This window comes from Acanthopagrus latus, chromosome 24 (genome assembly GCF_904848185.1).
Source record: "Acanthopagrus latus isolate v.2019 chromosome 24, fAcaLat1.1, whole genome shotgun sequence".
Classification (NCBI taxonomy): Eukaryota; Metazoa; Chordata; class Actinopteri; order Spariformes; family Sparidae; genus Acanthopagrus; species Acanthopagrus latus.
The window spans coordinates 2,838,582-2,864,775 of NC_051062.1; the positions used below are offsets into that span (position 1 = coordinate 2,838,582).

At 41.4% G+C, this 26,194-nt stretch overlaps 5 protein-coding genes across 14 annotated transcripts in view; 4 read left to right on the forward strand and 1 right to left on the reverse strand.

The window, feature by feature from the left end:
* Nucleotides 1-26,194, forward strand: part of LOC119015380 (cytidine and dCMP deaminase domain-containing protein 1-like) — a 542,642-nt gene that overhangs the window by 82,658 nt on the left and 433,790 nt on the right. The window lies entirely within an intron of this gene.
* On the forward strand, nucleotides 1,430-7,598 carry LOC119015384 (calumenin-B-like). 5 transcript variants are annotated; one of them, XM_037091321.1, is made up of 8 exons: nucleotides 1,430-1,682; nucleotides 2,393-2,621; nucleotides 2,726-2,919; nucleotides 3,008-3,180; nucleotides 3,432-3,492; nucleotides 3,571-3,662; nucleotides 3,782-3,889; nucleotides 4,207-5,650. In XM_037091321.1, exons 2-8 carry the CDS (start codon nucleotides 2,404-2,406, stop codon nucleotides 4,312-4,314), a joined length of 954 nt encoding a protein of 317 aa, XP_036947216.1. In that variant the 5' UTR covers nucleotides 1,430-1,682; nucleotides 2,393-2,403; the 3' UTR covers nucleotides 4,315-5,650. The 5 variants fall into 5 exon arrangements, with proteins under 5 accessions (XP_036947216.1, XP_036947215.1, XP_036947214.1 ...); XM_037091320.1 differs by having other exon boundaries at nucleotides 1,432-1,682; nucleotides 2,389-2,621; XM_037091319.1 differs by lacking the exons at nucleotides 1,430-1,682; nucleotides 4,207-5,650 and adding exons at nucleotides 1,714-1,734; nucleotides 7,181-7,598 and having other exon boundaries at nucleotides 2,389-2,621.
* On the forward strand, nucleotides 2,404-7,288 carry LOC119015659 (calumenin-B-like). Its single transcript, XM_037091876.1, has 7 exons — nucleotides 2,404-2,621; nucleotides 2,726-2,919; nucleotides 3,008-3,180; nucleotides 3,432-3,492; nucleotides 3,571-3,662; nucleotides 3,782-3,889; nucleotides 7,181-7,288. The coding sequence occupies exons 1-7, from the start codon at nucleotides 2,404-2,406 to the stop codon at nucleotides 7,286-7,288; spliced, it is 954 nt and encodes a 317-aa protein (XP_036947771.1).
* On the reverse strand, nucleotides 7,867-19,749 carry LOC119015387 (nitric oxide synthase interacting protein). 3 transcript variants are annotated; one of them, XM_037091325.1, is made up of 11 exons: nucleotides 19,614-19,749; nucleotides 13,490-13,708; nucleotides 13,189-13,322; nucleotides 12,543-12,648; nucleotides 11,576-11,657; nucleotides 11,192-11,327; nucleotides 10,203-10,348; nucleotides 9,429-9,545; nucleotides 8,799-8,869; nucleotides 8,592-8,700; nucleotides 7,867-8,375 (listed from the first exon to the last, which is right to left on the reverse strand). In XM_037091325.1, exons 3-11 carry the CDS (start codon nucleotides 13,256-13,258, stop codon nucleotides 8,304-8,306), a joined length of 909 nt encoding a protein of 302 aa, XP_036947220.1. In that variant the 5' UTR covers nucleotides 13,259-13,322; nucleotides 13,490-13,708; nucleotides 19,614-19,749; the 3' UTR covers nucleotides 7,867-8,303. The 3 variants fall into 3 exon arrangements, with proteins under 3 accessions (XP_036947220.1, XP_036947222.1, XP_036947221.1); XM_037091327.1 differs by having other exon boundaries at nucleotides 13,468-13,708; nucleotides 19,614-19,741; XM_037091326.1 differs by having other exon boundaries at nucleotides 13,411-13,708; nucleotides 19,614-19,740.
* bcl2l12 (BCL2 like 12) lies at nucleotides 19,615-25,738 on the forward strand. Of its 2 annotated transcripts, none has more exons than XM_037091323.1 (9): nucleotides 19,615-19,749; nucleotides 21,295-21,448; nucleotides 21,635-21,797; nucleotides 21,956-22,166; nucleotides 22,259-22,357; nucleotides 23,188-23,261; nucleotides 23,494-23,757; nucleotides 23,905-25,232; nucleotides 25,466-25,738. In XM_037091323.1, the coding sequence occupies exons 2-8, from the start codon at nucleotides 21,297-21,299 to the stop codon at nucleotides 23,935-23,937; spliced, it is 996 nt and encodes a 331-aa protein (XP_036947218.1). In that variant the 5' UTR covers nucleotides 19,615-19,749; nucleotides 21,295-21,296; the 3' UTR covers nucleotides 23,938-25,232; nucleotides 25,466-25,738. The 2 variants fall into 2 exon arrangements, with proteins under 2 accessions (XP_036947218.1, XP_036947219.1); XM_037091324.1 differs by lacking the exon at nucleotides 19,615-19,749 and adding an exon at nucleotides 19,956-20,112.

Sequence of the window (26,194 nt, forward strand, 5' to 3'; positions counted from 1 at the left end):
ATTTTAGACATTATTCATATCCAGTTTATATTTCAGATATCCACGACTTCAGTCTTCCTAGGGTTAATGAGATTCAGGTGTAGGTTGCAATGTCTCATTCAATATAGATGAGGAGCCATAATTTCACTTTCAGCTATCTATAATTGATTTTTATAACTGATCACTTATTCCTGCTCTAGATATCTGTAATCCCCTTCAATTTAAGATCTCTACAAACCTTTTCCAGAATGACCTGAAAGTGTTACCTGAAAGATGAGAAATTATAGTTATTATCTGATTGTAGATATCAAGTTATACATATTATTAATTTGTGTCCAGAAGCTGGGATTGGGAACTACAGCCACATCCTTTTTTCATTGTGTAGTTGGGAGAGATATAGAGTCGTCTGATGTGGATATAAATGTATAAAGTTTTTTTTTTGTTGTTGTTGTTGTTTATTTGTTTTTGGATTTGTAGTTTGTGATTTTCCAGATTTCTTCGCTGTTCTGGATTACTGTTCTTCATCATCCATCCTGATGATTGATTGATTGATCATCATTACTATTTATGTTATCATATTGCTCAGCCCTACAAGTCCTGAACCCTTCTATCCTCAGTGTTTTCATATGATGACTTGATAATGTGCATTCAAATGTTTTTCACTAAATGTAAAAAATGTAACATAACATGAATTATTTTCATTTGGGTGAATAGAAAGTACTGTTTCCCCTCTCCTCACAGATCAATGCTGTGAGCTCTTGTTTATGTAGCAATCTGTAGAGCTGTTGACGAGAAATGACTGTCGTGCTGTGGCTCCTTCTCGCCACAGGGTGGCGCTGTTTACCACAGTGCGTCTCCTCCTTGACAGGAATGTGCTGTGGAATCTCAGTTTGCTCCTCCATGGCAGCTCCAGCTGACACGTCTTGCGCTCGGCCCTGCAACACGTCTTGAAGTTAATAAGCGGATAGAAACAGCATGAACAGTGTTCTGGTAACTGAAGTGTCCGTCTCTTGTTTGGTAAAGAATAAATCCACCTTTTTCTTCCAGTCTGCCATGTTCACATCTTCTAAAAGCATTGGATGTATGATGTTTTTAATGTGGCCTGCTGTTCAGACATGTAAACCTCAACCCTGACAACTCTTCCTGCCATTTCTGTCTAATTTCATTTGATTTTATTGTGACCTCAGCTTGCAATATTTCATGTCTCTTTTTCTTTCTCTTTCATTTTTTTCTCCAACATGTAACATGACTTTAATTCCATCTTTAATGCCATTTTAATTCACAATGCTGTGCCATATTGTATCCTAAATGAATGCACTGGACAGCTACAACTGGAAGGCAGCCTGTTACTGAGCTGTAAGATGGATCTGTATGTAATAATCTCACTCTAACCCTCTACATGTTTCATTTCTGCCTTCTCACAGGTTTAAATCTGACGTCCTCTGATTCAATTCTTGCTCCTCCAGGCTACATGATGGGATGCGTGACAACGTGGCACCGAGAAGCCAATAAGAAGTCAACTCAGTGCATTTAATACGGTGGCCTGCGTGTTATTGGTCAGAGTCCTCTGTAGGGGCGCGCTGATTGGTCGCCGAACGCCACGACCCGCCCCCGCCGTTGCTCTTTACAGAGTGCCAACGCGGAGCAGAGACGCCGCGAGCAGCACGCTAACGGAGGGAGGTGTCGCGAGAGAGGACGCACCGGTGAGTTTGGATGCTTTTGTTTTATTTGCGGAGGGGGAAAAAAAGCGTGAAGGTGAGTTTAATGATGGAATCGTGGAAAGGAATATGTCACGTGATCTTCTCTCTGTCAGTGAGGGATGTAGGAGGTCAGGGATGTGCTCTGCTGCTGTAGTGTCTTATGACAGCAAAGTTATTAATTAACAAATCAAATCAATATACATCATTAGGATTTTTCTATTGATGACGATACGCAGAGGAGGAATGTTAACTGTTACTCAAATCCTGTATAAGGTACTCGTTTTATCTATCAGTGGACTCCAGTACACTGTTGAGGCAAATCCTCCACTTTTTACCCAACTGTATTTGTAGTTAACTTTAAGTGCTAGTTTCCTACTGTTCCTATCCAGACATTCAGTGAAGTTATAGAATGTGACTCATTGCTGTAGATTAAACAAGTCCAGCAGGATATGAAGTAGTTAAAAATGAGCTGATGTGGATGCAATCTGAGCTGCAGGCTCAGGAAGAAGGTGGACTTAATACTTGGCATGATCAGAGGGAGATGACGTAAACTCCAGATCATCTGTGTGTTAATAATGTTGATTAATGTTGTATTGTATAACAGAGCAGTGTGCATGTTCCCTCTCTGTGCCTGCCCGCCATGCTCACTTCTGTTCTGTCCTCCTCCCTCCCTCTGCCATGGTTTCCCGTCTTCACCACGCCCCGTCAGTCAGTCAGTAAAGTCATGTCTCCGCTGAGGTCGATAGCGCCCCTTTGCGTCCTGGCCGTCGTTGCCTTCGCCGTGCCCGCCCAGGAGAAGCGCGTCCATCACCGCAGCGATCTGAGCGATCACGCCCACAAGGACGGCGAGGGTTACCAGTATGACCACGAGGCCTTCCTGGGCAAGGAGGAGTCCAAGACCTTTGACCAGCTGACCCCGGAGGAGAGCAAAGCCAAACTGGCGTAAGTGTTGGTGCCACCGAGGTGTGTGTAGGTCAGTGTTTCCAGAAAAGTGAATGGCAGCAGATGTATTTATGTGTAACCCCGACCCCGTCACCTCCCCGCAGGAAGATCGTGGAGCGCATCGACACCGACAAGGACGGCTACGTCAACCACGCAGAGCTGCACTACTGGATCAAGCACCGGCAGAGGAGGTACATCGAGGAGAACGTCAACAAACACTGGAACGACTACGACATGAACCACGACGGCAAGATAGGCTGGGAGGAGTACAAAAACACCACCTATGGCTACTACCTGGGTAACTGCGAAAGACATGCCTCGACTCGGGCGCGTCCTTCCTTTGCTCCTTCTTCAATTTTTAAAAAAAAACTGATTCTCATTTTCAGACGAGGCATTTGACGACGTCGAAGACAAGGCCACCTACAGGACGATGCTCACCCGCGACGAAAGGCGCTTCAAGACGGCCGACCGAGATGGCGACGGCATCGCCACGCGGGAGGAGTTCACCGCCTTCCTTCACCCTGAGGAGTTTGATTACATGAAAGGTGTTGTGGTGCAGGTAGGATCTACACCCAAACCACCGCAGACGCTGATAAGTATTTTTTTTGCAGTTTTGGTAGACACAGATGGGTTGTATTGAAAAATGATCTGAATGAACTTCAAATGTCTACTTGGACTTCGCTTTCTGTGTTCCAGTGGTAATGTTTGATGTTTAATGCAGCAATCTCTAATAATCCATCTGCACTGACTTCTCTTTAGCAGAGGGAATGGACCTCTATGAGAACTGATTCATTTTATTTTTTTTTTCAGGAAACCGTGGAAGACATCGATAAGGACGGGGATGGCAAGATCAACTTAGATGAGTACATCGGTAGGTGACTCCCACTTTGTGTCCGACTAACAACCCCCTCAAGTCCTAACCTGAACCTGCACTGCTTTGTCTCGCCAGGTGACATGTACACATCGGAGAACGGGGAGAAGGAGCCCGACTGGGTCCAGACGGAGCGGACGCATTTCTCAGAATTCAGAGACACCAACAAGGTAAAAAAAACAAAACCAAACTGCTCAGCTTTTTATCAGCGGCGGTAACTTTGTCAACACGGCGACACGAGATCGCTTCAGTTCCAGCAGTCAGAACGTGTGATGTCTGTTTAACACAGGACGGCTTCCTGGACGCCGACGAGGTGGCCCGCTGGGTTTTGCCGGGAGAGGTCGACCACGCTGACAACGAAGCCAAACACTTGATCCACGAGACAGACACCGACAAGGTAGGCTGTGTTATGTAGCTCGTTGGCTAATCTTTCAAGAGTCCATATTTAAAAAAATCACGATACAGTAATTCATAAAAATAAGGCATACACACATTACATCACACAGCCTACATACACACATTTCTACTCTGTTTCTGTGCTGTCAAGTATGTTAATTAACAAAGTGTGAACATGTAATTATTATTTAATTATTAACAAGCTTCTCCCCATGTTTTGCTTTCTGTTGCTCCTGCTACTCCCTCCTCCTCTCTCTCTCCCTCAATCAAAATCCAACGAATCACCGTTGGATGCGAATCTGCCGCTCAAAACGCCAGGATGGGAAAATAACCAGGAAGGAGATTCTGGCCAACTGGAACATGTTTGTTGGCAGCCAGGCGACCAATTACGGGGAAGATTTAACAAAAAGGCACGACGAGCTTTGATGCGCGCTCAGAAGCTCGTTTGTGTTAATATTTCGCAATTTTTAATTTTTAAAATTTTTTTTTGAGGTTTGTTACCGTGGACCCTGCACATCCACGCCCACCCAGGAACACTAATCCATTCAGATTGAGCATGCACTTACATACTGTGTATGTGAATACAGATGATGCTGATGATCCTACACACACAGTTCACTCCATTTTATTTACATGTCCATTTGATTTTTTTTTTATTTTTTAACTGACATGCATATTCTCATAGATAACGTACCGCTTCTGTCCAGTGAAAACTGTATCCCCAAAATCTAGAAATTACAACCCAGGTGCGGATAATGTTCAACATCTATTGGCATTCGCTGAAACGATGCTCCTTTTCCTACGAGGTACAGAAGTGGACTTACGTGGGGTTGTAATGGTTCCGCGGAGATGTCGAGTTTTGACCCCAGACAGACGTGGTTACACACTCGGTCAGAGGGCGTATAAGTTGTGAACATTGTCTGTCAAAATCTGTGTGAAATGCACAATTGGAAGAAAGGAAGAGGGTTTCTTTTTTTTTGGGGGGGGTGACTATTGAATAAAGTCTTGTTTTTTTTTCTACATGTTATTCTGTTTGCACTGACTGCTCTTACACTGCTGTGTTATATGATTGTGATTCTGACACCAGTATTATTAGGCAGTGTAGCTCTCTACTCTCTGGTTTTTGACTGTCATGATTTCTCACTTTATATGGGCTCATGCAGTCAATTACTCGTAGTGCAGAATTCATCTCCACCTCACTTACATGTGATACGGTGCCATGATGCGTTTGGGTAAATAATGATGATGATCACTAAGTCTGACACGGTCGAGTTTACCCGCTTAGTTTACAGCGCAAGGTGATTCAGGAGTCAAACCAGTAGTGTGAGTGGTTGGAAAAGTTAGCTAAAAGTGTTTAATAGGTAAGTAAAAAGTAAAAGAAACATGTGACTGTACAAGTGGTTACATACGGAACACTCTGTGGTGTCAGGCTCAAGAAATACATTTTTCCCATCATCCCCTCGGACATATTTGGCTGTGTTCCAGAGAGCCGCGCTCTGAAAAATGTTGGAGCGGTGGGTACATTTTTTTTCCCCTGTTGTAATCTCTTAGCTGTCTCTTTCTCTTAACACTGTACGCAACGTGCAGTGTTAAGAGAAAGTGTGTTTTTTGTCTCTGTTCTCTGTCTTGTTTCTGCTAATGTAGTCTACAGCTGGTCTCGGCACTTTCCGCCCGACTCAGCATCGTCATCACGATACAGACACAGCCAGTATATGGAGCTACTAAGCATTCATTATTCACCAACTCACATACGCACGCTCAGTTCATTTGATTTGCTCTGAACCAAAAGCAAAGACAGGATGAGGCCACCAGTCCAGCCGGTGAACATCTGTATCATCTGTGACGCATGTTTCCAGAGGGAAATACACTACCACAAATTCATCATTATTATTATTTTAATTAGCAGGGTTGGAATGTATGTACATTTACTCAAGCACTGTACTTGAGTATTTCCTTTTTCTGCCACTACTTCCACTTCCGTACGTTTTAGAAGCAAATACTGAAACTTTACACCACTACAACTTTTTGGTTACTAGTTACTTTTTAGATGATGTAGACTGCAGATTTTATCAGATAATGCTGCAACATGCTGAATATTTGATGCTATAGTTAGTCAGAGAAGCTCATTGATGCAATGTGGATAGCTTGTCTCTTGAGCTCACCTGTTCTTGATGGGATTCGAGTCAGGACTTTCGGAAAGGTCATTCCAAAAACCACATCTCTAGCGTGGTTTAGGAATTCCTCGACTGTGGACACTGTCACCTGTCTTCCAGCAGCTTCTAATTCATTGCAAACTTGCCTTTAAGTGGTTTTTGGTTCCATCCTGACCAGTTTACTCTCAGCAGCAGGTGATAGTTTGTGTTTTCTTCCCGATGGTGGCAGTGACACAACTGTGCCATGCACTTTATACTGAAACAGTTGTTTGCACAGTTGATCTTGGGATCTTGTAACTGCTTTGAATTGACTCCAAGTGACTTTCCTGACTTATTAAAATCAATAATGTGCTCTTTTAGATCAATGCTGAACTCGTTACACTTTCCCATTGTTGTTTGTGACTGAATCAAACTGTCCTATTATAATGGACCCAGAAAAGTCACCAGCTGTTATCAATCAGAATCACTCAGAAGAAGTTAAGAGGCCACGATACAAAAAACATCTGATTTACACAACTTTGTATAACTACCAAAGTTGTTGTATGTATATTCTTGACTGTGCTTTGGTCACATTTTCAGAAAGACCTAGAATAAATCACCGAACCAAACTTCATAAATGTTTTTGTGACAAAGTAGCATGTGTTCCACTCATTCATCACAGAGTCATTACTGGAACTCAAGACAGCCATGATATAAACATCTTCATCACATGTGTATGCTAACTTTCAATTTGAAGATATAAGCCTAGCTAGTTCTGACATTTTTTATATATCCTGTCCTAATTTAAGTAAGTACATTTTGGCTAAAATGAAAGTCTAAAATCTCATTTGGAGTGTTAACAAAAATACTCATACTGATTCTGATCTGTTTTTTTCAAATTTTGAATGCCAAAAGTCTGGCATAGACTTAACATGGGTACCTAATTAAAACTTTAAGGCCCTGGGTGTTCATGATAAGCCTTTTTTTATTTGTCGGGACTTTAAAGCCCTAGAGTCTAAAGGGTTGGGAGGAAATCCAATAAACAAATATAAGATATGTACACTTTAAACATAATTCCTAGGCCGTACCATCGATCTGTGCATTGTACTAAAGTTACATAACTACTCATCTATCTACCTGCCCTCTGTTTTACATGTCAGGATGGCCATCTACTACTGTCTGAGCTGCTTGACAAGTTTGAATTCATCAAGACCAGCACCATCACTGACTATGGAGGCATGAGGCTGGACAGCCATGAAGAACTGTGAAAATGTACCACAGCACAAAAAAGGAACGATGCTTTTCATCAGTGGAAACAGCTCCATTTTAGAATGACTGTGAAGACGTCCAAGTCAATTGTGATCTTGCCAACACGCCAAATGGGGCAATTAAATCTTAATCAGAAAAGAACCTCCAAGATGCACCAATTGGAATTGTCTGGCATTGTATATTGAGGGACTACTTTCTTTTATTCTGACCCCAAGTTAAATCTTTTGCTGTCAGAATGTTTTTTCATTCATCAAATGCTCTGAAAATAATAGGGGTTGTTCGATACTATGCTCTTCATGATTAAAGTCAATTGAATTATGGGTGATTTATTGAATTTAGTAACTTTTGTTATCCTCTCCGCGGCACATGTTTGGCAGAAGCACGTTTCTGCACAGGAGACTTACGATCTCATTTTTAACCATGTTGTGGAAAAGAATGACCAGGACGACAATACTGAACATGATGAGGAGGAAGAATCACCTGATGAGGAAGATTCAGGGTCAGAAGAGGAGGAAAATAAGGATGAGGTGATAGGTGAAACTGCATCATTTGCCAAGAATAAGCTCCGCAGAAATAATTAATGCAACAGTTGTGTCTCTTTCTTTATTCTGAAATATTATCTGACCCCCCCACCCAAACACATCGGTAGTAGCTCTATCATGAGTTATTGTTGTTACAAAACTGACCTTGAAATAATACAAAATAACAATAATTCTGTCTTCTACAGACAGTCAGGAAGGCCACAATCAGCCTATTAAAGAGACAAAGGACATCTCAGAGGGAATTGGATATTTCACAGACAAAACAACTGTGATGGAGAAAAGCAATTATCATATGGGAACAAGAAAAGTATGCAAGCAAACAACAAAATTCCTCAAAATCGGTGAAAAGCTTTCGACACATTTAGAGGAGTGCGTTAAAAAAATATTTCACCCTTTGCACTCCACAGAACTACACTTAGGATGTACATAAACTTTGAGATAACGTTCAACAGTCTTCAGATCCTACATCGACTCACACTTGCATCACTGGACGAGCCTCTTTGGCACGGAGGTCAACCCCGGAGGCAGCAAAGCCAGTTCCACCCTGTCAAAACACATGACAGACCATCAGCATCATGTTAACTCTCTTTGAAAACTTTACCTACATTATCATACGAGCAATGAAACATGATCTACACATAGTCAGAGTGATGAGAGGTGTGGCGTAGTGCTGAGCTACAAATGCAAGTAGGCAAAAATTGCGGCGCCCTAACAAGCTCCCTGTTCTTCAACCAACGACAACATAAAAGTGTATAAGTACCCTCTGCAGGGGTATGATGTCTCTGTCGGACAGTTTGTCGCCAGTCACAGGATCAGTCATGTCCTTCTTGATCAACTTCTCCACACACTCCTGAGTTACCACAGTACCCCTGAATAAAGGACAGACATTGTGTCAGTTATCGCCCTAGGGTGCTAACAGAGAACATGTAGCAGATGTCTTAGTGGAGGCAGACATGTCGGCACTTACGAGGTTCGCAGAACAGCACAGGGAACACTGTTGCCCAGGACGTCTCTGGTTACTGCACATACATATCTGTCCTGAAGAGTGAAGACAGGATTATTCAAGTAGTGTTAGACATACATGAAAACCCCCTCCATCAAGTAACTATTCATGCAGATGTGTGACAAAGAGAACCTGAAAGATAAGAAGACAACCACAATCAATTTTTAGAGAAAGCAGCAGGAAAATGGCTGCGTTTTTTTGTCCTGCTGCTAGCCATAGCAAATTCATTGAATTCTGAGTTGTGTTTCTTAGATGTTTTGTGAAGTTGCCTGTGTTAAAAGGAGCGATTTTTATCCCTCTTCTTTTCAATTTAGCAGTCTTTTGTGTGACAAATTTGTTTTTGATATAATAACTGATGCAGCACAAAACAAGTGGCATGATCAGAGTGACACAGAGTGGGAAAAAAAAAAGACATGAGACAAAGAGACATTAAAACAAGACAAATAAACAAGCAGGAAAAAGTGGCACATTGCATTGTATGTCGAGGAGAGGTTGTTCAGAAGAGCCAGAGGGTTGAACATGTTCTTTGTTTTTGGAAATTTAATTTTCTGACCACGTTGCATGATGGTGGTCAACAAGGTAATGCAGACTGACCTGGCGGGTGAGCAGGGCCACGCGGTCCAGGCTCGAGTCCAGTGGGGTGAAGCGCACTGTGATAAGCTCATTCATCTTGATTGGTCGTCCTGACATGGGGCATAACACAGCCTTACTCTGAAAGATACAGAGGGGGTGAAAAGGAAACTGAATGAAAATGTGATGTCTGCTATTGATCTTTGGATCCTGGGTCAACCTGACTTCTGCCGACAAAATAGTGTCAACATTAAACAGAGAGATGCACTAAGTACACAGACAGATAATATCAAGATGACATCAACATTTAAAGCAAACATTTCAACCAATTCAACCCCACATAATGTCACTAAAGCCACTAGAGGTTGCAAGATATATTACACTTAGACCTGAAATAAATTAATTATTAACCCAAACCTCATGAATGTTTTTGGGACTAAGTTGTACATGTTCCATTGATTTGGACACAGAAATAATTTGAACTCAAGACTGCCATGATATACATGTTCTGCAGAAGTGTGTGTGTAAACTCATGACCACAGCTGTAAGTACATTGTATTGATTATACGTACAAGATTTACTTACTTTACCAACTATATTTTTTCATTTATAAGAGTATAAACCATAACCTACCTGCTTTCAGTTTAGACTTAAAGCCCAGCCTAGAAATATTACCATGGGGAACTTGATGTAAAATTGGTCAGGTTCAATCCCCTTGTGTAAAACACTGGAAGACATGTTACCTTCAGACCAAGAATTAGCAAACTGTGCCCGGACATGGTAGGAAAAGTAACTCACTGGTTTTTTGATGAGGGTGGGCTTGGCCTCTGGTGTCAGTGAAGGAATCCAGAAACTGGGCAGGCTCTGGCTGGAAGAGGCAGCTGCACTGGTGGAGGATTCTCCTGAGCTGTCTGTGCCGCCCTTCTCACTTCCTTTGGTCTGCCCTGAAGTGGACAAACAATAGCATTTTACGCATTGTTTCTACGGTTTAACAAAGCCAACACATTTAAAAACATAAATTACTCCATCAATTATGACTGGAAGCATGACAAACTTAAAAGCAATTACCACATAGGAAAGCTGAAGACATGACTGTATTCTCCATTACAACCACTGAAAATGAAGGCTTTGCTCAGCTGGTCAGTCAGGGGGAGGTCTCTCCGCTATTAAAATCATCATCACTTGCAGAATCTTGCAAGTCTTGCAGTTACTTACAGACCAGCCTCAGGCGTGACATGTACACTGATGTGCCCCTCTGTCCATTACTTTTTACAGTCAACGTGTATAAAACATTTCACCTCCTACTGCCACTAGGTGGCACTATGACTTTAAGGTATTATTGGCATGTAAATGTCTTCAGGCTCTCATCATTATTGGGTCTGATATCTCTCATCTTCCTCTTGACAATCCTCTATAGATTCTCTGTGGGGTTCAGGTCAGGCAGGTTGGCTGGCCAGTCAAGCAGAGTAACACCATGGTCAACAATAAATTAACTTACGGTCAACATTTCTGTATCATACTTTTTTTTTGTTGAGTTTGATGTTATTTTCCAACATATTGAGATACTGTATTTTTCATGAGCTATAAGACATAATAATCCAAATTAAAACAAAAGGCAAAATTGTGAAATATTTCACATAGAGAGATTCTTTGCAATAATGACCATTTGTGTGTCCTAATATGGACGCGAATGTTCCCTTTTTTTGTAAACCACTTTTTCAAATTAGCAAGTTAGAGACGGAAGACATGAGGCAACACCATGAAAGACAAATACCAGTGACACGTACCAGATGTGAACGGGTTGATGGGCTTGGACACAATGCTGTTCTCCCTGGTTTTAAACCTCTCCACCCTCTCCCTTTCCTCTGACTTGGACTCAAGTTGGCTGTTGCTCTTCTGCACTTTCTTCTGCTTCTCATAAGCCTATTAGAGGAGAAACACACAGGTAAGTCAAGCATGCAAACAGGTTAGGTGTAAACTAACTATAGTTATAATCTAGTCAGTCAATCAATCAATCAACCATCTCAGTTCTGCAAGCTTGACAACCTTTGATGAAGCTCGGACATGTTGATTTTTTTGTTGTTCACATGCTGTGGACAGCGCTTACTACAAATTCATTAATTCTCTCATTAGATGATAGAGTGTGGACTTAACAGATATGCAGGGCTTACCTTCATTTTTTTGGCAATTTCTATCTTCTGGTGCAGAATGTATTCAAGAATTGCCTGTTTTTCATACAAGTATCCATCTGGCCTGTGGACCACAACAGAAACAATACATACAATGTTCAGGTATGCGGTCTTATGTTAATTTTTTATGATCGAGTGTGACTGTATGGTCTCCATCTTATGCCTGGCCCAAAGTGGTGCATAGTGCAGCGTAAGTGTCACTGCTGGTTCCAGACAAACACAGTTGTCATTTTCATGCCCAACACCAACAATGTGTATATATCAAATGTACTTGCGCCCCAGGGTGTGTTGGTCTTAAGATATCAATGTGCCATCAGCGCCCCTGAACGCACTTTCGCTCCACTTCTGATCCTCCACCACAGTAAGTAACAGAGCATCAGAAGAGGTGAGACGGCGACTGTGTAAATGGAAAAGTGCGGGACAGGGGTGTGTTGGGTTTCACTCTGTGTTTAGTTCCATGCCCTTTGCCAGACTCAAAACAAGTCATTGGCGGTTTGCTGGACAATGGGGCAAAACTGTACTGGTGCCTGAATGCAACAGACATGCATCGGCTGGAGTCTTTGGGTGATGGTGTTCACAGTCTGACAACTAAACAGATCTTTCAGTCATCAAATAAAAGAGAATTGTCACACATTTCAACACACCAAGAAGAGTTACAGGACCGAACAACAGTAATATGGTAACTAGCAGTGTCTTCAGCATCTTATATGAAGAAAGAAATGCTGCAACCATACACGAAAAAGCCTCTTTCATCCTATCCATCCTGTTTCCTACTGAGGTAAGTCATGGCACAATTCCAGCGGGATCATTATTAGATTAGATTAACAGACCGTCAGGTCTAAACGTATTTGCACCATTTGCTTTAGACCATGCATCATAAATTATTTAAATAGGGCCCTGTGTTTGTGTGTGTATGTGAAGAAAGATACATAAAATAGAAGAAACATACGTTACCACGGGATCCTGGCATGGCTGCAGGGACAGGCAGCAGCAGTCAAAGTCTTTGATTGCGTCTTTGCCTAGTCGAATGCTCTGTGTTCCGTACCCAGATGCCGCTGAGCAACAGTAGAGCCATGAGGATGAGGCAGAAGTAGGTTAAAATTATACATGTAATGCTGTGTATATACACTGCTCAAAAAAATTAAGGTAACACTTAATTTCGTCATTGATCATCAGCACAGTGTAGCACTACATCATTTAAACTTCACAGATATCAATGTATGTTTAGGAAGCAAAAGTGGTTGTGAATTAATTCAACCTGCTTTGTGCAAGTCAAATTTATAACAGGTGCGACATTCAATTCATCAGTTACCCAAGTCATTTAAAGCTGCAGCCTAACTCATTTGATTTCTTAATTACATACATCAATGTCACAAACCTTTATTATTGTTATCATGAAGAATGAGTATGTCTGGGAAATTTCAAAAGCTAAAATACAAAATAGCTGAGCCTTTTTGACTAAGATGGACAATAGCTGAGATGTTGAGACACAAAAAGACTCAAACATCGACTTTGCCTTGATGGGAACTTAACGAGTCTGGTACTATAACAGGACTGAGCTGGTGGACAGTTAGCTAGCTTGATATGACTCTCACCTGTATCTTTCTTCTTCTCGTGGTACGTGTAGACAGCTCCGGCCGTGCAGTTCTTTCCGTGGCGAGTCATTGTTCAGTTTGTTGGTGCCTTCTTTTCCTTTTTCAGACTCGGTCAGATAATTAATCTAGAAGCGCTGCAAAGAAGAACAGCTGTGTTCATGTTGCTGTTAGCATCAATGCTAACATGTCAACATTAGCTGCTACACATTAAAGTACACTCACGTAAACATTAGGGGGGGAAACGACATTTAAAGAAGAGCTCTACAACGGAGTTATTACCAGAAGTGGTTAGAGAGGATACCGGAGGAAGAAATGTGTCTCACAGGCACCAAACCACCGCCACAACAAACACTTCGTCGTCGTCTTGTGTTTCTCTCTACCACTTCCTGTGCTGCTGCTGCTGCTGCTTCCGCCTTCTTCTTCTTCGTTGGACTTTTGTGACAGACGGTATCCGCTTGTTCAGCAACACGTCGCATTACTGCCGCCTAGAGAGCATTTCTGTTTTCACTTCTCTTTTTCTCTGAAAATGGGATCAAAACAATTAATCAGACCTATTTTAACTTTATCTGGAGTTACTTCTTTTTTTTCAAGCAGGCATACAATACAATTAATTCCCTGATAAATCAAGTATGAAATGTACAAACATAACAATACTCAGTGGTTAATAAGTAATCATGAATGTCGCTGTTGCTCCTCGGGGGCCTTCACCATGGATTTACTCATTTCTAAATGCATGTAGCGACTGCAGGCAGGGCGCAAGAGGCCATAACAATAAATAGATATACAGAAATTCTTTATTCACATTCAACAAAATGATAAAACAAGAATGTTGAATCTACGTTCTTCAGCTATCGCACTTATTTTTATCTGGTGTTGTGTTGATTGGAGTCATTTTTTACCATTGCTACGTGTGCAATCTGCTGACCTAAACCTGCACCACTGGATGGCAATGCAGGAAACACAATTTTAACAGGGGGGCAACATTATCTGACTGGGAAGCAGACTTCTGCACGACATCAGATCTTATATGGGCCAGCAACTACACTAAACATCATGAATTTAACAGCAGCTGATCAAAAACCACAATAATTATACTACTTGGCCGCACTTTTAACCACTCCTCTTGTGGTTAAAAATTCAACTATGTTCAGCGAAAAATGTTGGCTTCCTGACATAAACTTGTTTCTTAAGAACAGTCCGCATGTTCTTAATGTGGTTCAAGTAAGGTCTAGGAAAGACCATTTAAAAACCTCTATTCTAGCCTGATACAGCCATTCCTTTACCACTTACACATGTTGGACGCAAGACCGAATGTTCTAGCTGATCCATGATTAGATCCACTGGCAGGAAAGCAACCCCATGGCATAATACTAACGCCACCATGCTTGTGAGTGATGCAAATGATCAGCAGCAAATTCAGTCGGGCTTTAAGGTGCCCCGTCTGGAACAAGGGCCACTTTCTTGCACGGCCACCTTTCTCTGCAAAACACACCACTTCTTGGTGCTTGTTGGTTGACTCTCGACTGTCCTGACCAGTTTTTTCGTGGTTTGCAGGTGAGGTTTGTGTTTTCTTCCTGATCGTGGCAGTGACACAACTGTGCCATTCACTTTATACTTACAAACAGCTGTGCTGTTGGTCTTGGGACCTGTTACAAACTCTGTTATAATGGACCCAGAAAAGTCACCAGCTGTTATTAATCAGAATCACTCAGAAGAAGGCGATGCTATGAAGAAAAACACACCACCATCATCTGCTGCATTATATATATATATCTAAAAGAAAAAAATCACGCCATCATTTGTGTGAGCGAGCAGCAGACACACAGCACATGGGCATCCCGTGTGTTCAGCCTGTTAAAGGTTCCTTGGTATCACCATCACTGAGAGCTTATCTCATCACTTGAAAAAAGTTGCTCCACTGCTACTTCCACTCAGCTTCCAGACTGGAAGCATCACAAACTGGGATGGTTCATGCTGATTTTAGAGCTAAAACCTAGAAACATTCACAAAAAAACATATTTCTGCAGCATTGTCTTTTAGGATATAGATAGAGGAAAGAGAAACAGATAAATGAATCATGATAAGCATGACCAGGGGGGAATCACATCTTCTTGGACAGACAAAACATAAATAGAGCCTTGACCACCCAGCCGAGCCTGCAGTTATCATCTTTGTTCATACCCGTCGGTCCAGACCAGACCATATATGGCCAGATATATTTGCTGGACTGCTATGGTAACACAGTTAATAAAGTCTGGAGTTAATGATGTGATGAGCGCGGTAAAGGATGTTATAGCAGATAATAAGAGGGACTAGGCCTCCTTCATAAACAACTATCCCCGAAAGGCAAGCCCGCCCAGTAGTTATCAGGAACACTTCCCTTTATCTGCACTCTTTGAACATGAGTCTGTCACTATCACTCCATCAGCACCCTGCCCTCTAGCTCGCCATCATTTTCCATCCCGATTCCTGCAGCACAGTCTTTCACACAGATCAGCTTCACTGGCACATGCTAGCACAGAGCGAATCAAGGATATAATACAGAATTAAATGTAAAAGCAAAAGTTAGGAGTAAAAGTAAAAAAAAACAAAACAACAACAAATGGATGGATGGAGAACTTTATAACAGCCTTTTTAATGTGTGTGTGCATATGTGTTTGCGTGTCTGAAATCCCCAAGTTCAGAAATGAAATATTTTCTTCCTAAATTATGGATTATGGAAATGTACAGTCCTGAGAAATTCTGCAATCTTGCAGTCGGCTGCAGGCATTTGTATGAAACTCGTTAACAAGATCTAAGATCATGACTCAGTTGATGCCTGTAATTTGGTTATAATAGATTAAAGTGGGCATGGCTTAATACAACACATATCCTTGTAAAACAGATTTTAATTGGGAGAGATATATACACTTTTCTCTTAATTGTATTCATAAGTGTTAGACCTATGTCTTTAGCACAGTCACTGCTGATAGAAACTACCTCATATTATTATGGTTATACCAAGGTAAGAATACCTCTATTAAACTACTTTGAACATTTTTTCTCCTGACATTTGGTTTATTTTCTGTCTCATCTAATTGCTGTGGTCCTTGTTCAGTAGGAGATGACAAAACAAAGTAATAATCAGCATAAAACAATTCTCTATGGTGAAGGGATCGCTGATCGAACTGAAAGCCATTTTTATCTTATGCACATTAGAGTCAAGTCAAACTTCAATTACAGCCTTATTCTTTCCTCTTCTCCCTATCAAATCAGTTTAATTGAGGTAAATTCAAACAGGTGTTTACCTAAGTCTAAAAAAACCTGAGTCTAAAAAACAGTTAAAACAGTTCCAGTGTCTAATAGCTCATCAAACTTTAACACTTAATTGACCTTTTCCCGACCTCTGGAGCTCTATTCAGAGCCATCAACATCTGCATCTCTTTATCTCTCCCTTTCTCATTAACCCCCTCCTCCTGCTAATGGTTTCCGGGTGTTTGCTGTTAGTTTCCTGTCACAGAGGAAGGGCCTCACCCTGCTGCCTGGCACCCTGGGGGTGGGGTGGGGGGTAAGATATGGACAGGGAGAAAGGGGCGCCACAACTGAGGATGGCAGAAGGCACAGACGAGGGCAGAGAAAAGCACCAAATATAGCCGAACGAGAGCTGGAGAGGGCAGACGCTTCGCTGCCAGGGAGGGAGATGGCTTTGCGTTGCAGGAGGTAAGCATCTATACCGCAACGCAGACGGACGACTAAACCGCCGTCACTGGAACGTATCAGAAATGTGTGATTAGTGCACACGTTCTGTTTATCTTGTTTAATGTTTGACCCAAGAAACAAATGCGTAGCAGGTAAGTCATTTTGCCTATCACCGAGTTCTAAACGTCTTTAAAGTAACTTTTTGCAGTTTTCTGGAATTTGGTGTGATTGTTTTTCGAGCACACTGCATTTATCTGCTTTATTTTGAAGGACTGTTAAATTATTTTGTTTTTAGACGTTCCTGTTAGACTTTGTTAACAGACCCCAGGACTTGTTAGAGCAGAGATTTTATTGCACTGTCCTCATTCGTGGGCTTCTTGGTCTGGTCACTCCCAATCCTTGTACCAGTGTTTTAATACAACATTGACGCTGGACAGGTTTGGGGGGGGCTGTGCTAAGGACTGCTAGTGTTATGTGATTGATTATTTCATGTGTTTGAAATAAATCAATAAATCAATAAGACATCAGTGTTTCTTGACAACTTGTCTTTTCTTTTTCCTTATCTTGAACATGTCAGTGTTTTGCATACACTAACATTCAGGGATGGCCGTAGCTCCATCTGGATTTCAATTCCTTAGTCACTAATGAACATAGACATGCTGTTATTCTATCTTCAGCTTATTGGCAAATTGGCCGAACAGGCGTGTTCTGAGAAAGAGACTGTTTCTGTTTGGCTTTACCGTCTGTCCTGAGTGATCCGAACATACGTGGACACCTGACATTGGATGTGCACCCATGCGCCTTGGGACCACTTGATCTTACTACCCGCTCTCTATGCAAGTATGCTCATACATAACTAGGAACACGTTCATTACACAAAAAAATAGATATTTAAAAAAGTTTGCCAAATGAACAAGAAGGCCCAAATAATTAAGACTGTGTTGTAGACAGTGTTTCACAAAGTTAATTCAGTTTCTCCTAACGGAACAAATCTGAAGACTCTATTAGTTACTTTTTACTGTATTTGTAAGCTCTGACATGTTTACCCGCAATATCTTATATTATCTAATCAGTTTGAGGTAAATGGTGAAACCAGTTGAAACAGTGTTGGAACAGCTGCTGAGAGGTACGACGGACTTTAAATGGGGTACAGACTCAGACGCAAGTTAAACGCGACAGACAGACAGTGATGCCATGACACACCGACAGGTTTTACAAGGAAAAAGACATCATCTTGTGTGTAATGTATTGTATTTTATACTGAATGATTGAACGATTTAGAATTAGCCGGAACCATTTCACAACGTTTGATACGTTTTTTCCTCATGCAACGACTCTGGGACATCGCCATTTTCAGTGGCTTCACTTCATTACGTGGTCTGAGTCCATGAATTTCCCACATACACAGCAGCCTACTTCTTTTAACAGTTGTGTCAAGAAGATCACAGCAGTGATTAAATGTTAATAAGCCTATAAAAAGGAGTGACAGCACACAAACTAGAGAGAGAGAGACACAGGTGGTCATTGTCACTGTCACTAATGAGGGATTTGGACCAGAATTCCTCTGGAAAACATGTTTCTTTTAACTTGTTTATATCAAGAATGCAAAGAATACTCATTACGATGTAACTCGAGCCCTGCATATCTTAATAAAAATGCTGTAAAATCAAATGTAATGTCAGTAAGAGACTTCTTTGACCATTTCACAAATCAAGTCCACAGACTTCAGTACATCAGGGAAGTTCATGTAAAAGCTGAATGAATCCAAAAAGTGGAGCCTGTCACCAGCATTTAGTAAAATGCTAGAACAATTACATAACAGTACTTCAAGTATTTCATATCTTGAAACGCCTGATAGACATTGCCACAGCAAACCCACCATGGCACATAAAGTACAGTAGTGATTCTCAAAGTGTTGGGTGTGGTAGGGCCTTGAAGGTACTGCGGTTGGCCTGCCAGATATAATTTACAATAAACAAATAAGCATTTAAATTACTGTAAAATATGATTACATATAAAATAGAAATCAGAAATGATAGGACAAGCCCGAAAAATACCTTACATTTAAATGACAGCAAGTTGTAACTGCATTTGCTGAAAGATGTGCAAGTTTACAAAGAGTTAGGTGTACATGGATGGGTCATTAATTTGCTCTGCCTCAGGCAATTATTCTGAAATACACAAAAGAGACATTTAGGGAGATGCCTCATTTGAATCTTGAGTGCTGATCAGAGCTGTAGTTTCCAATTTCACATTGTGGTGACTGAATGCAGGGAGCATGCTCAGTCTGGTCTGTGGTCTGTGCGAGAGCGTCATGGAGGGTTGAAGGTATTTTAGTAAGTGTAGCATTCCTGTCACAACCTTCGTCAGAGGCTGCAGACACTGCTGCAACCTTATTTCATACATTATATATTATATCATTATGACCATCATCAGAATAGCTAATACAACTTACACTGGGACACTCATCATGGACTGTTGCACATAACAACAACACCAATAATAATAATAATAATAATAATAATAATAATAATAATAATAAATAATAAATAATAAATAATAAATAATAAATAATAAATAATAAATAATAATTTCTGTTGAACACTTTAATGTAGTGATTATTAATAAGTAATACAAACTATGAGCTGCTCTGGATCCATAATAATAGGCCTGCATTTAACCGACTGCGTGAATTACTGTAGTTTCAAAAATCCGAACACCTCCATGTCCCCTCCAGGGATCCGTACCGTGAATGAATGCGATGGGGTTTCAGTGGAGGCGCGTCGCTCCTCCTCCTCCTCCTCCCCTGACGACCGGAGCCGAACACACAAACAGGAAGGGAAGAGGACCGTGAGCAGAACCCGTCCGGACACTCACCAAGAGGTAAGGCTGCGAAAATAACGTTCCATGGGGTTTACTGTAGTATGTCCTTTAGTTACTTCCTGTGAAAATGACTGACGTGTTTAATTGAACTCCGTATTTACACCTCGCGCAGGTCCCGGAGAAGTCAGCTCGGTGATAGGTTGATAGACTTCCCTGACGTTATAGCCACGCGTAAACGTATTTTTTGTAGTGTGTTTCTGTAAAAAAAAAGAAAAAAAAAGAAAAAGAAAATAATGATAATAATAGAAAAGACATTTAAGTTTTACAGAGTGTGTTGAAAAACAAAAACAAACTCGTACTTCCTTGTGGCTTTAAAAGTTTGCCCGGAGAGTGTTTCCCGCCCCGTCCCCGCCAGGCCGGCCGGTACAGATTCTTGTGCGCTGTCCCGTTGCCGTGTTTCATACCTCTTCCTTTTCTTTGAGGTTTAATATCAGCTGGCATCTATAGACACACACACACACACACACACACACACACACAGACACACACACACACACACTTATTCTGAACTGAAGAAGCCTCTGGGTTGAGAGTGAAACATCTTCGAGAAAGTGAAACAAATCCAGTTGCCTGCCATACAGCAGGGAACAGGAGCTTGTGTTTCTTTAAACTGCCACTGTCACAGCCTTACATTTCTATGCTTTATTGTCGTCGTGAACTTTGAGCTGGGCAGAATTACCTTTCTGGCCAAGCAGGTGTTTTAACTTTGCTTCTGATATTTGTCACTTAGGTTAATTGTCTCTCATAGAAGGCAATGCAACCTGAGCCATGAACTTGTCCTATAAGCTCACCCAGTGTTCTGCAGTTTTTAAAGGAGTTTCTTTAAAATAGGAAATAGATGAGTATTTAATTACCTGCACATGAGCAGTTCAGTCATATTCAGTTACATTACAAAGAGTGTATTGTCACCTTTGATAAAATATCTCATGTTTAAGGGCAGATGTTCACAGATGACTTATTAAACTTATAACCCATGATTATAATGACTGTCCAAGTAAGTAAGTTAGGTAGAAATTTAAATCCAGGTAGTGTAAATTGTCCAGGATACTGTCTGGCGACACTGCAGGAAGTCTAAGCACAATATGTCAAAACTAACCCTGCGTTGTTCTGCTTCCCTGGGATATATTCTCCAGCAAACCATACAAAACTATAAAGCTAGTAGATTACACATGGAAAATTAAAGCCAGCAGGTTATCCACTTCTATCAAGCAGACCAAAAGAATACAAACGTGGATGTACAGCTCACGTAGGTATGCCAGTGGCTCTGTGCGGACAATGACAATTCTAAAGAGATGAGGTTAAGATGGGTGTGCAGTTTTAAAAGGGGTTTGATTGACGTGTCTAAGGAAAAAAAGAAAAGAAATGACCACTGTCCAGTTAGCACAAAATAATTGCTAACTGATCAGTGGGAAAATTAAAGCATATAACAGTACAGAAATGGAACACGGACACAACTTTTTTTTATCTCTAGATTGCTGGAAACTCGTTATAGTGTCGCAGCGATCCCACTTAATGTATAAACTGCCTCTCTGTTTTGCGATGTAGTGATGTCAGAGTACTCTGACTCTTCCATCTCGTCCGTCTCTCTGGTGGAGATCAAGACTGAGACGCGTCTAGTCCTCAAAGCCTTCCTCAATCGGACGCTGTCTATCCCCCTGACGGAGAGGCCTGGCAGAGTGGGAGGTACCTACAAGAGCAGGTAACCCACCACCCAGGGCTTCTGTTTGGTTTGGGCATGTGTTTTTTGTATATATATCATCACCTGAATTATCAAGATCCATGATGCATCAACATTAATTTTATAGCCCTAAATTAAAAGTGTGTGTAATTGTGGTATGCCTATGCTTTACTAGCCCTGTTGTTCGATTACCTTTGTTCTTTCCAGTGCTAGCTTCAAGCCACAGCCAAAGCAGAATTATGGGTCAGCTCCGAAGGCTCAAAGTGTCAGTTCTGCAGACGAGAAGAAGACTGGATTCAGGGACTTGGTTAAACAGCTCCCTCGTCGCAAGACCAAGAGCAAACCGTCACGCCTCAGAGGGCAAACAGAGGTAAGGAAGTTGTTTTAATCTGGCACTGTACCCAAATGAAAAACAAAACCGTTTTTTGCAGTTGACGCAGGTGATCACGATCAGCCAAAATATTCGCAACACACCCGTAGAGGAATCGTCAGGCCCTTAATGATGAGCAGAAAAACTTGTTCCCGCAGGATGATGCCATATCCCCCTCCTCCACATCGGAAGATGATGACAATGAGAAGAAGCTGAACCAAAAGAAGATAAAAAGAAAGATCTCCAGGTTCTTCAGGAGAAAGTTAGAGAAGCAGAAGGAAAGAGATGGGGCTGGATCTCATCCGCAAAGGCCCAACACACTTCCCATTAACAAACATCCGGGGCCTTTGCCGACCATAGTCTCTCCCAGTAAGCCCCTTCATTAACGATTAAACTATAAACTACATTATTTTGTTAGTTGCACGTACAGTACTTGTGTGTTTTGCCTCATGTTTATGCAGAACACCCTCCTGAGTTCTTTGATGAAGTAGCAGGGAAACTGGATAAGATTGCCCACGAGTCCACCTGCAGTAAGAAACTGAGCCCTCCAGCACAGCCAGGTAATAAAACACACACACACACACACACACAGCATTGAATTGCTTGTCGTGTCTGATCTGTCGCGACCACTCTGTCCATAGTTTTACTTGGCGCGTAGGCACGAAATCGCCAGTTAGCTCGTTACGCACAGCACATGCAGTGTGTCCGTAACCAGTCTGCAGTTCCTCTCTTAACATCTGCAGTGTGTCCAGTGTTGTCATTGTTGCGTTGTCTGTTGTTGCACACTGAGCTCCCTCCCTCTATAGACTATCAGGTCATCCAGGAGAGTGAGGACACAGGGGGACAGTCTTTGTGTCTTTTTTTCCTGTCACGTAGCAAAATGCATGTCAAGACAAATATACAAAGTTTTAACTTAAAAAATATAATTTGACCATTAGTAGACTCCCTTATGGGATTTATTGGGAAGTATTGTAATTGGAAAAGTTTGCAATTGATGCAGACATTTTAAAATTGGGCCAATTTAAAGCTAATTCAATAAGCCTTTTAAAAGTTGCCAATTCTTTTAAATTTGTATGTAATGTTACAGATTTTTATTCTTGGCAAATATTAAGTTCAATTGAAACTGAAAGGAAATAAGCTATGCCTTGACTGGAAGAGCTTTTGAGGTATGGATGAATGACAGGGGCCCTCAGCCCGTTTACTGCATCCTCTGTCAAAATAAACCAGGTTTGTTATGTTATTATATACAGACAACTTTTGTGTTAGGTTTGTACGGGTACCTGAGCCACAAGCGCAGATAATCCAGCAGCCTTTTTAACACAGCTTGTTTCAGTCCTACACAACCCTTTCATTGATCATTCATGATGTTGTTGCTTCCGTCGTTTATCAGCGTGTGAGAAAGATGCAGTGGTGCACCGGCTTGTTGAGCTGCTCTCTTTGGAGGGAGATTCTATGAACACTAAGGTAGGCACTGGTTCATCATTAAGTTTGTAAAGCTACATTGGGGTAACAGTTGCTAGGTTTTGTTGCTCAGCAGCTATTTATTGCTACCTAACATGGTAGTACTGTCCATTCACCGAAAGCTCTTGTGAAAAAACACAGCAACAATTGAAACAATGCCAGATGCATGTAGATTTTTCTGTATGAATATGTAAACTGGCACTCCCTATACTCCTAAATCCACATCTTTTTACAGATCAATTCAGACCCCTTCCTGCGCTCCAGCTTATCACGTCTCTCCTACGCCACATTTGCTAAGCTGCTGGATACCTTCAGCAGCAGTCAAGTGTCCGAGGCCAGCACCCTGCCGCCGACGGCCAGTCTGACGCTGAAACGCATGGCTGTTTCCATGGAGGTATCACGGCGGATAGTGACAACCACAGGTACCCAGCGCATGCAAGGCTATGCAGAGTGCTACATGGAGTCCTTTGCCCCCTGGGTCCAGAACCATGGAGGATGGGTGAGTGATTTAATAAATACATGAATAAATACAATAAAGCTATGCAAATGATGAAAGTACATAGTATAATATATAGTAGTGCAGCATATGTTGCGCATCATTTCCCTCTCTTTATACTCATCACCCAACCTTTTATTTCATCTTCAGGAAAATGTGGTAGACATGGAGGAGTTCGACTGAGTTCGCAGAGTTCCTCGATCTCAGCTACCCGCGGCTCGACACCGAGCTCTGGACACCATGAGTGAAGTGTGGAGAGATGAACGGATCTTACTCTGCTCTCTTACATGGGTGAGCCGGCCCATAGACTCGTCTCCACTGTGACAGTATTCCAGAAGCTTTGTTTGAGGGTGTTGACCCCAACATACATGTGGGAGTAACCATAGCTTCTAGGAACTTCACTTGGAAGGTGAGATGCTCACCAAGGTTCAACACAGCCTCTGCCTATGTGAACAAAAGGAAGGTTCCTCAGACCGCTGGAATGAAGCATTCTGTCACTGTCAAGAGTCCTGACAGGTATTTGTTGGTACACAGAAGAACTGTAATCAATACATGAGTTGAAGGTTTAGCTGTTTTGTCACTTTTCTTTTTTTTGTTGTTTTGTCTTTTTCATGAAAAAAATCATGAAAATAATTCAGATCAAATGTAAACAAACATATTTTGAATTGTACAAAAAAAAATAGCCTACTGACTTTGTTTCTTTGCCATAATTTATTTATGATGTACAGCTCTGGAAAAAATTAGGAGACCACTGCAAAATGATCAGTTTCTCTCGTGTTAGTATATTTAGGTATGTGTTTGAGTAAAATGAATACTCATATGATGCATATGATATTTTATCCTGTTAACTACCGACAACAATATTGTCATTCAGAGCATTTACTTGCAGAAAATGATATTTGGTCTGAATAACAAAAAAAGACGCAGTTTTTGCCATCCAGCTGGTCCTATTGCAAGAGGACAGTGATGACCACAGCAGTGGTTCTTAGACTGTTCCTCGTTAAATTAGATATGGTTCAGGTGATCACCTACCTCGTTAAGTAAAATGAGGTGCGCTTGTGCTGGAATTCAACAGAGACTGGAATGAAATGGCTGTCATACATGTAGAGATGCTGATTTCAGCTTCTCTTAATTTTTTTTCCAGAGCGATATATAGTTTTTTACTATAGTTTTTTTTTTTATAGTTAACTTGAGTGACAGACAGCAGCGATATGGTTTAAAAATAATTCTGACTTGAATTTTTGTTTACAGTTTCACTTGGACATCGAATAAAGATAACAGCAAGCCATCAATGCAATGTCTTTTTACTTGCTGCACACAAGAAACAATGTTTCCCCTTCGCACCGAATGCAAAGGACTTTTTTGTACATCCAAAGCTGGACATGCCGGTTCACTGCAGCCTGCTTCTCTGTGCAAGTCACCCTGTGGCCTTGTGACATTTGACATTTTGTTTCTCTCTCAGGGTTCGTGCCTATGAGGTGCCTGAAAAGTGTCAGACACACACAACACACATGACACGTATAATCAGGCTTATGGATTGGAAGTTTTCTTTTGTGAAAGAAAAAAAGTCAACATGTAAAACTCATATTCCTGAGGTTGTGAGAGTTTAACCCTTACCTCTGAACGAACTCCACTGTGCACACCACTTGGTACTCACTGCTGGAATCATGTGAGTGCAGCATCTGAATACAGCTGTATGTCTTTTCACTAGGGCTGCACGATATGGTGAAAAGGAATCAGAAATGTTGCATTAAGGCGTCCCCACCAGAGGTCCCCACTGTGCTGCCAAAGGGCCAGAAAGAAGCCAGGAGGAGGCCAGAACCCACCCCACCTCCGAGGGCAACATTGTCTAACCTCACATCCCATCGCCTGGGACAGGAAACAAATACATAAAGAAATCAAATGAATAAGTAAAACATAGGTACAATAGAGGGAGAAGCTCCACCACGCACACAGATGAGACGTTGACTTTGAGTTACAAAACCATTAACACAACTTCCTCGTGGGGGCCAACAAGTCACCTTCCACTTATTCAACATGCTTAAATGCGGGTCACATTTCAGAAAAGTGCCCATTTGTGCTTGTTAATGACAGATAAGAATAATCTAATATGACAGCTGTCTGTGCCGGCTGTTTATCTAAACTTCTCCCAGATACTGAGTTTCTTGTGACTTTGCTGTTGTGAACATTGCTGTTCCTACTAACATTCCTACTAACTTTGTTTATTCATTTTACATGAATCTATATATTGTGTTATTAAGGCCTGAAAACTGCCCTTTGAGGCCCTGCCCCTCTATAATCATGTGCACGTACCTGAGAACAATTATATTAATAGTTATAATATTAATGATGTTGGGTAAGGGTTAGGGTTAGAGAGAGAGGAAGAAAAAAAAAATCTTTTTCGTCATCATTAAAATGACGATTAAACTAACAATAATAA

Coding starts and splice junctions, on each gene's coding strand:
- LOC119015384 (XM_037091321.1), top strand. CDS start 2,404: ATGTCTCCGCTGAGGTCGATAGCGCCCCTTTGCGTCCTGGCCGTCGTT. Junction 2,622..2,725: donor GAGAGCAAAGCCAAACTGGC/GTAAGTGTTGGT, acceptor ACCTCCCCGCAG/GAAGATCGTGGAGCGCATCG. Junction 2,920..3,007: donor CACCTATGGCTACTACCTGG/GTAACTGCGAAA, acceptor TCTCATTTTCAG/ACGAGGCATTTGACGACGTC.
- LOC119015659 (XM_037091876.1), top strand. CDS start 2,404: ATGTCTCCGCTGAGGTCGATAGCGCCCCTTTGCGTCCTGGCCGTCGTT. Junction 2,920..3,007: donor CACCTATGGCTACTACCTGG/GTAACTGCGAAA, acceptor TCTCATTTTCAG/ACGAGGCATTTGACGACGTC. Junction 3,493..3,570: donor CAACTTAGATGAGTACATCG/GTAGGTGACTCC, acceptor TTGTCTCGCCAG/GTGACATGTACACATCGGAG.
- LOC119015387 (XM_037091325.1), bottom strand. CDS start 13,258: ATGACTCGCCACGGAAAGAACTGCACGGCCGGAGCTGTCTACACGTAC. Junction 11,328..11,575: donor AAATTGCCAAAAAAATGAAG/GTAAGCCCTGCA, acceptor CTCCTCTAATAG/GCTTATGAGAAGCAGAAGAA. Junction 8,701..8,798: donor TGTGCTGTTCTGCGAACCTC/GTAAGTGCCGAC, acceptor TCCTTTATTCAG/GGGTACTGTGGTAACTCAGG.
- bcl2l12 (XM_037091323.1), top strand. CDS start 21,297: ATGTCAGAGTACTCTGACTCTTCCATCTCGTCCGTCTCTCTGGTGGAG. Junction 21,449..21,634: donor GGAGGTACCTACAAGAGCAG/GTAACCCACCAC, acceptor TGTTCTTTCCAG/TGCTAGCTTCAAGCCACAGC. Junction 21,798..21,955: donor GCCTCAGAGGGCAAACAGAG/GTAAGGAAGTTG, acceptor TTGTTCCCGCAG/GATGATGCCATATCCCCCTC.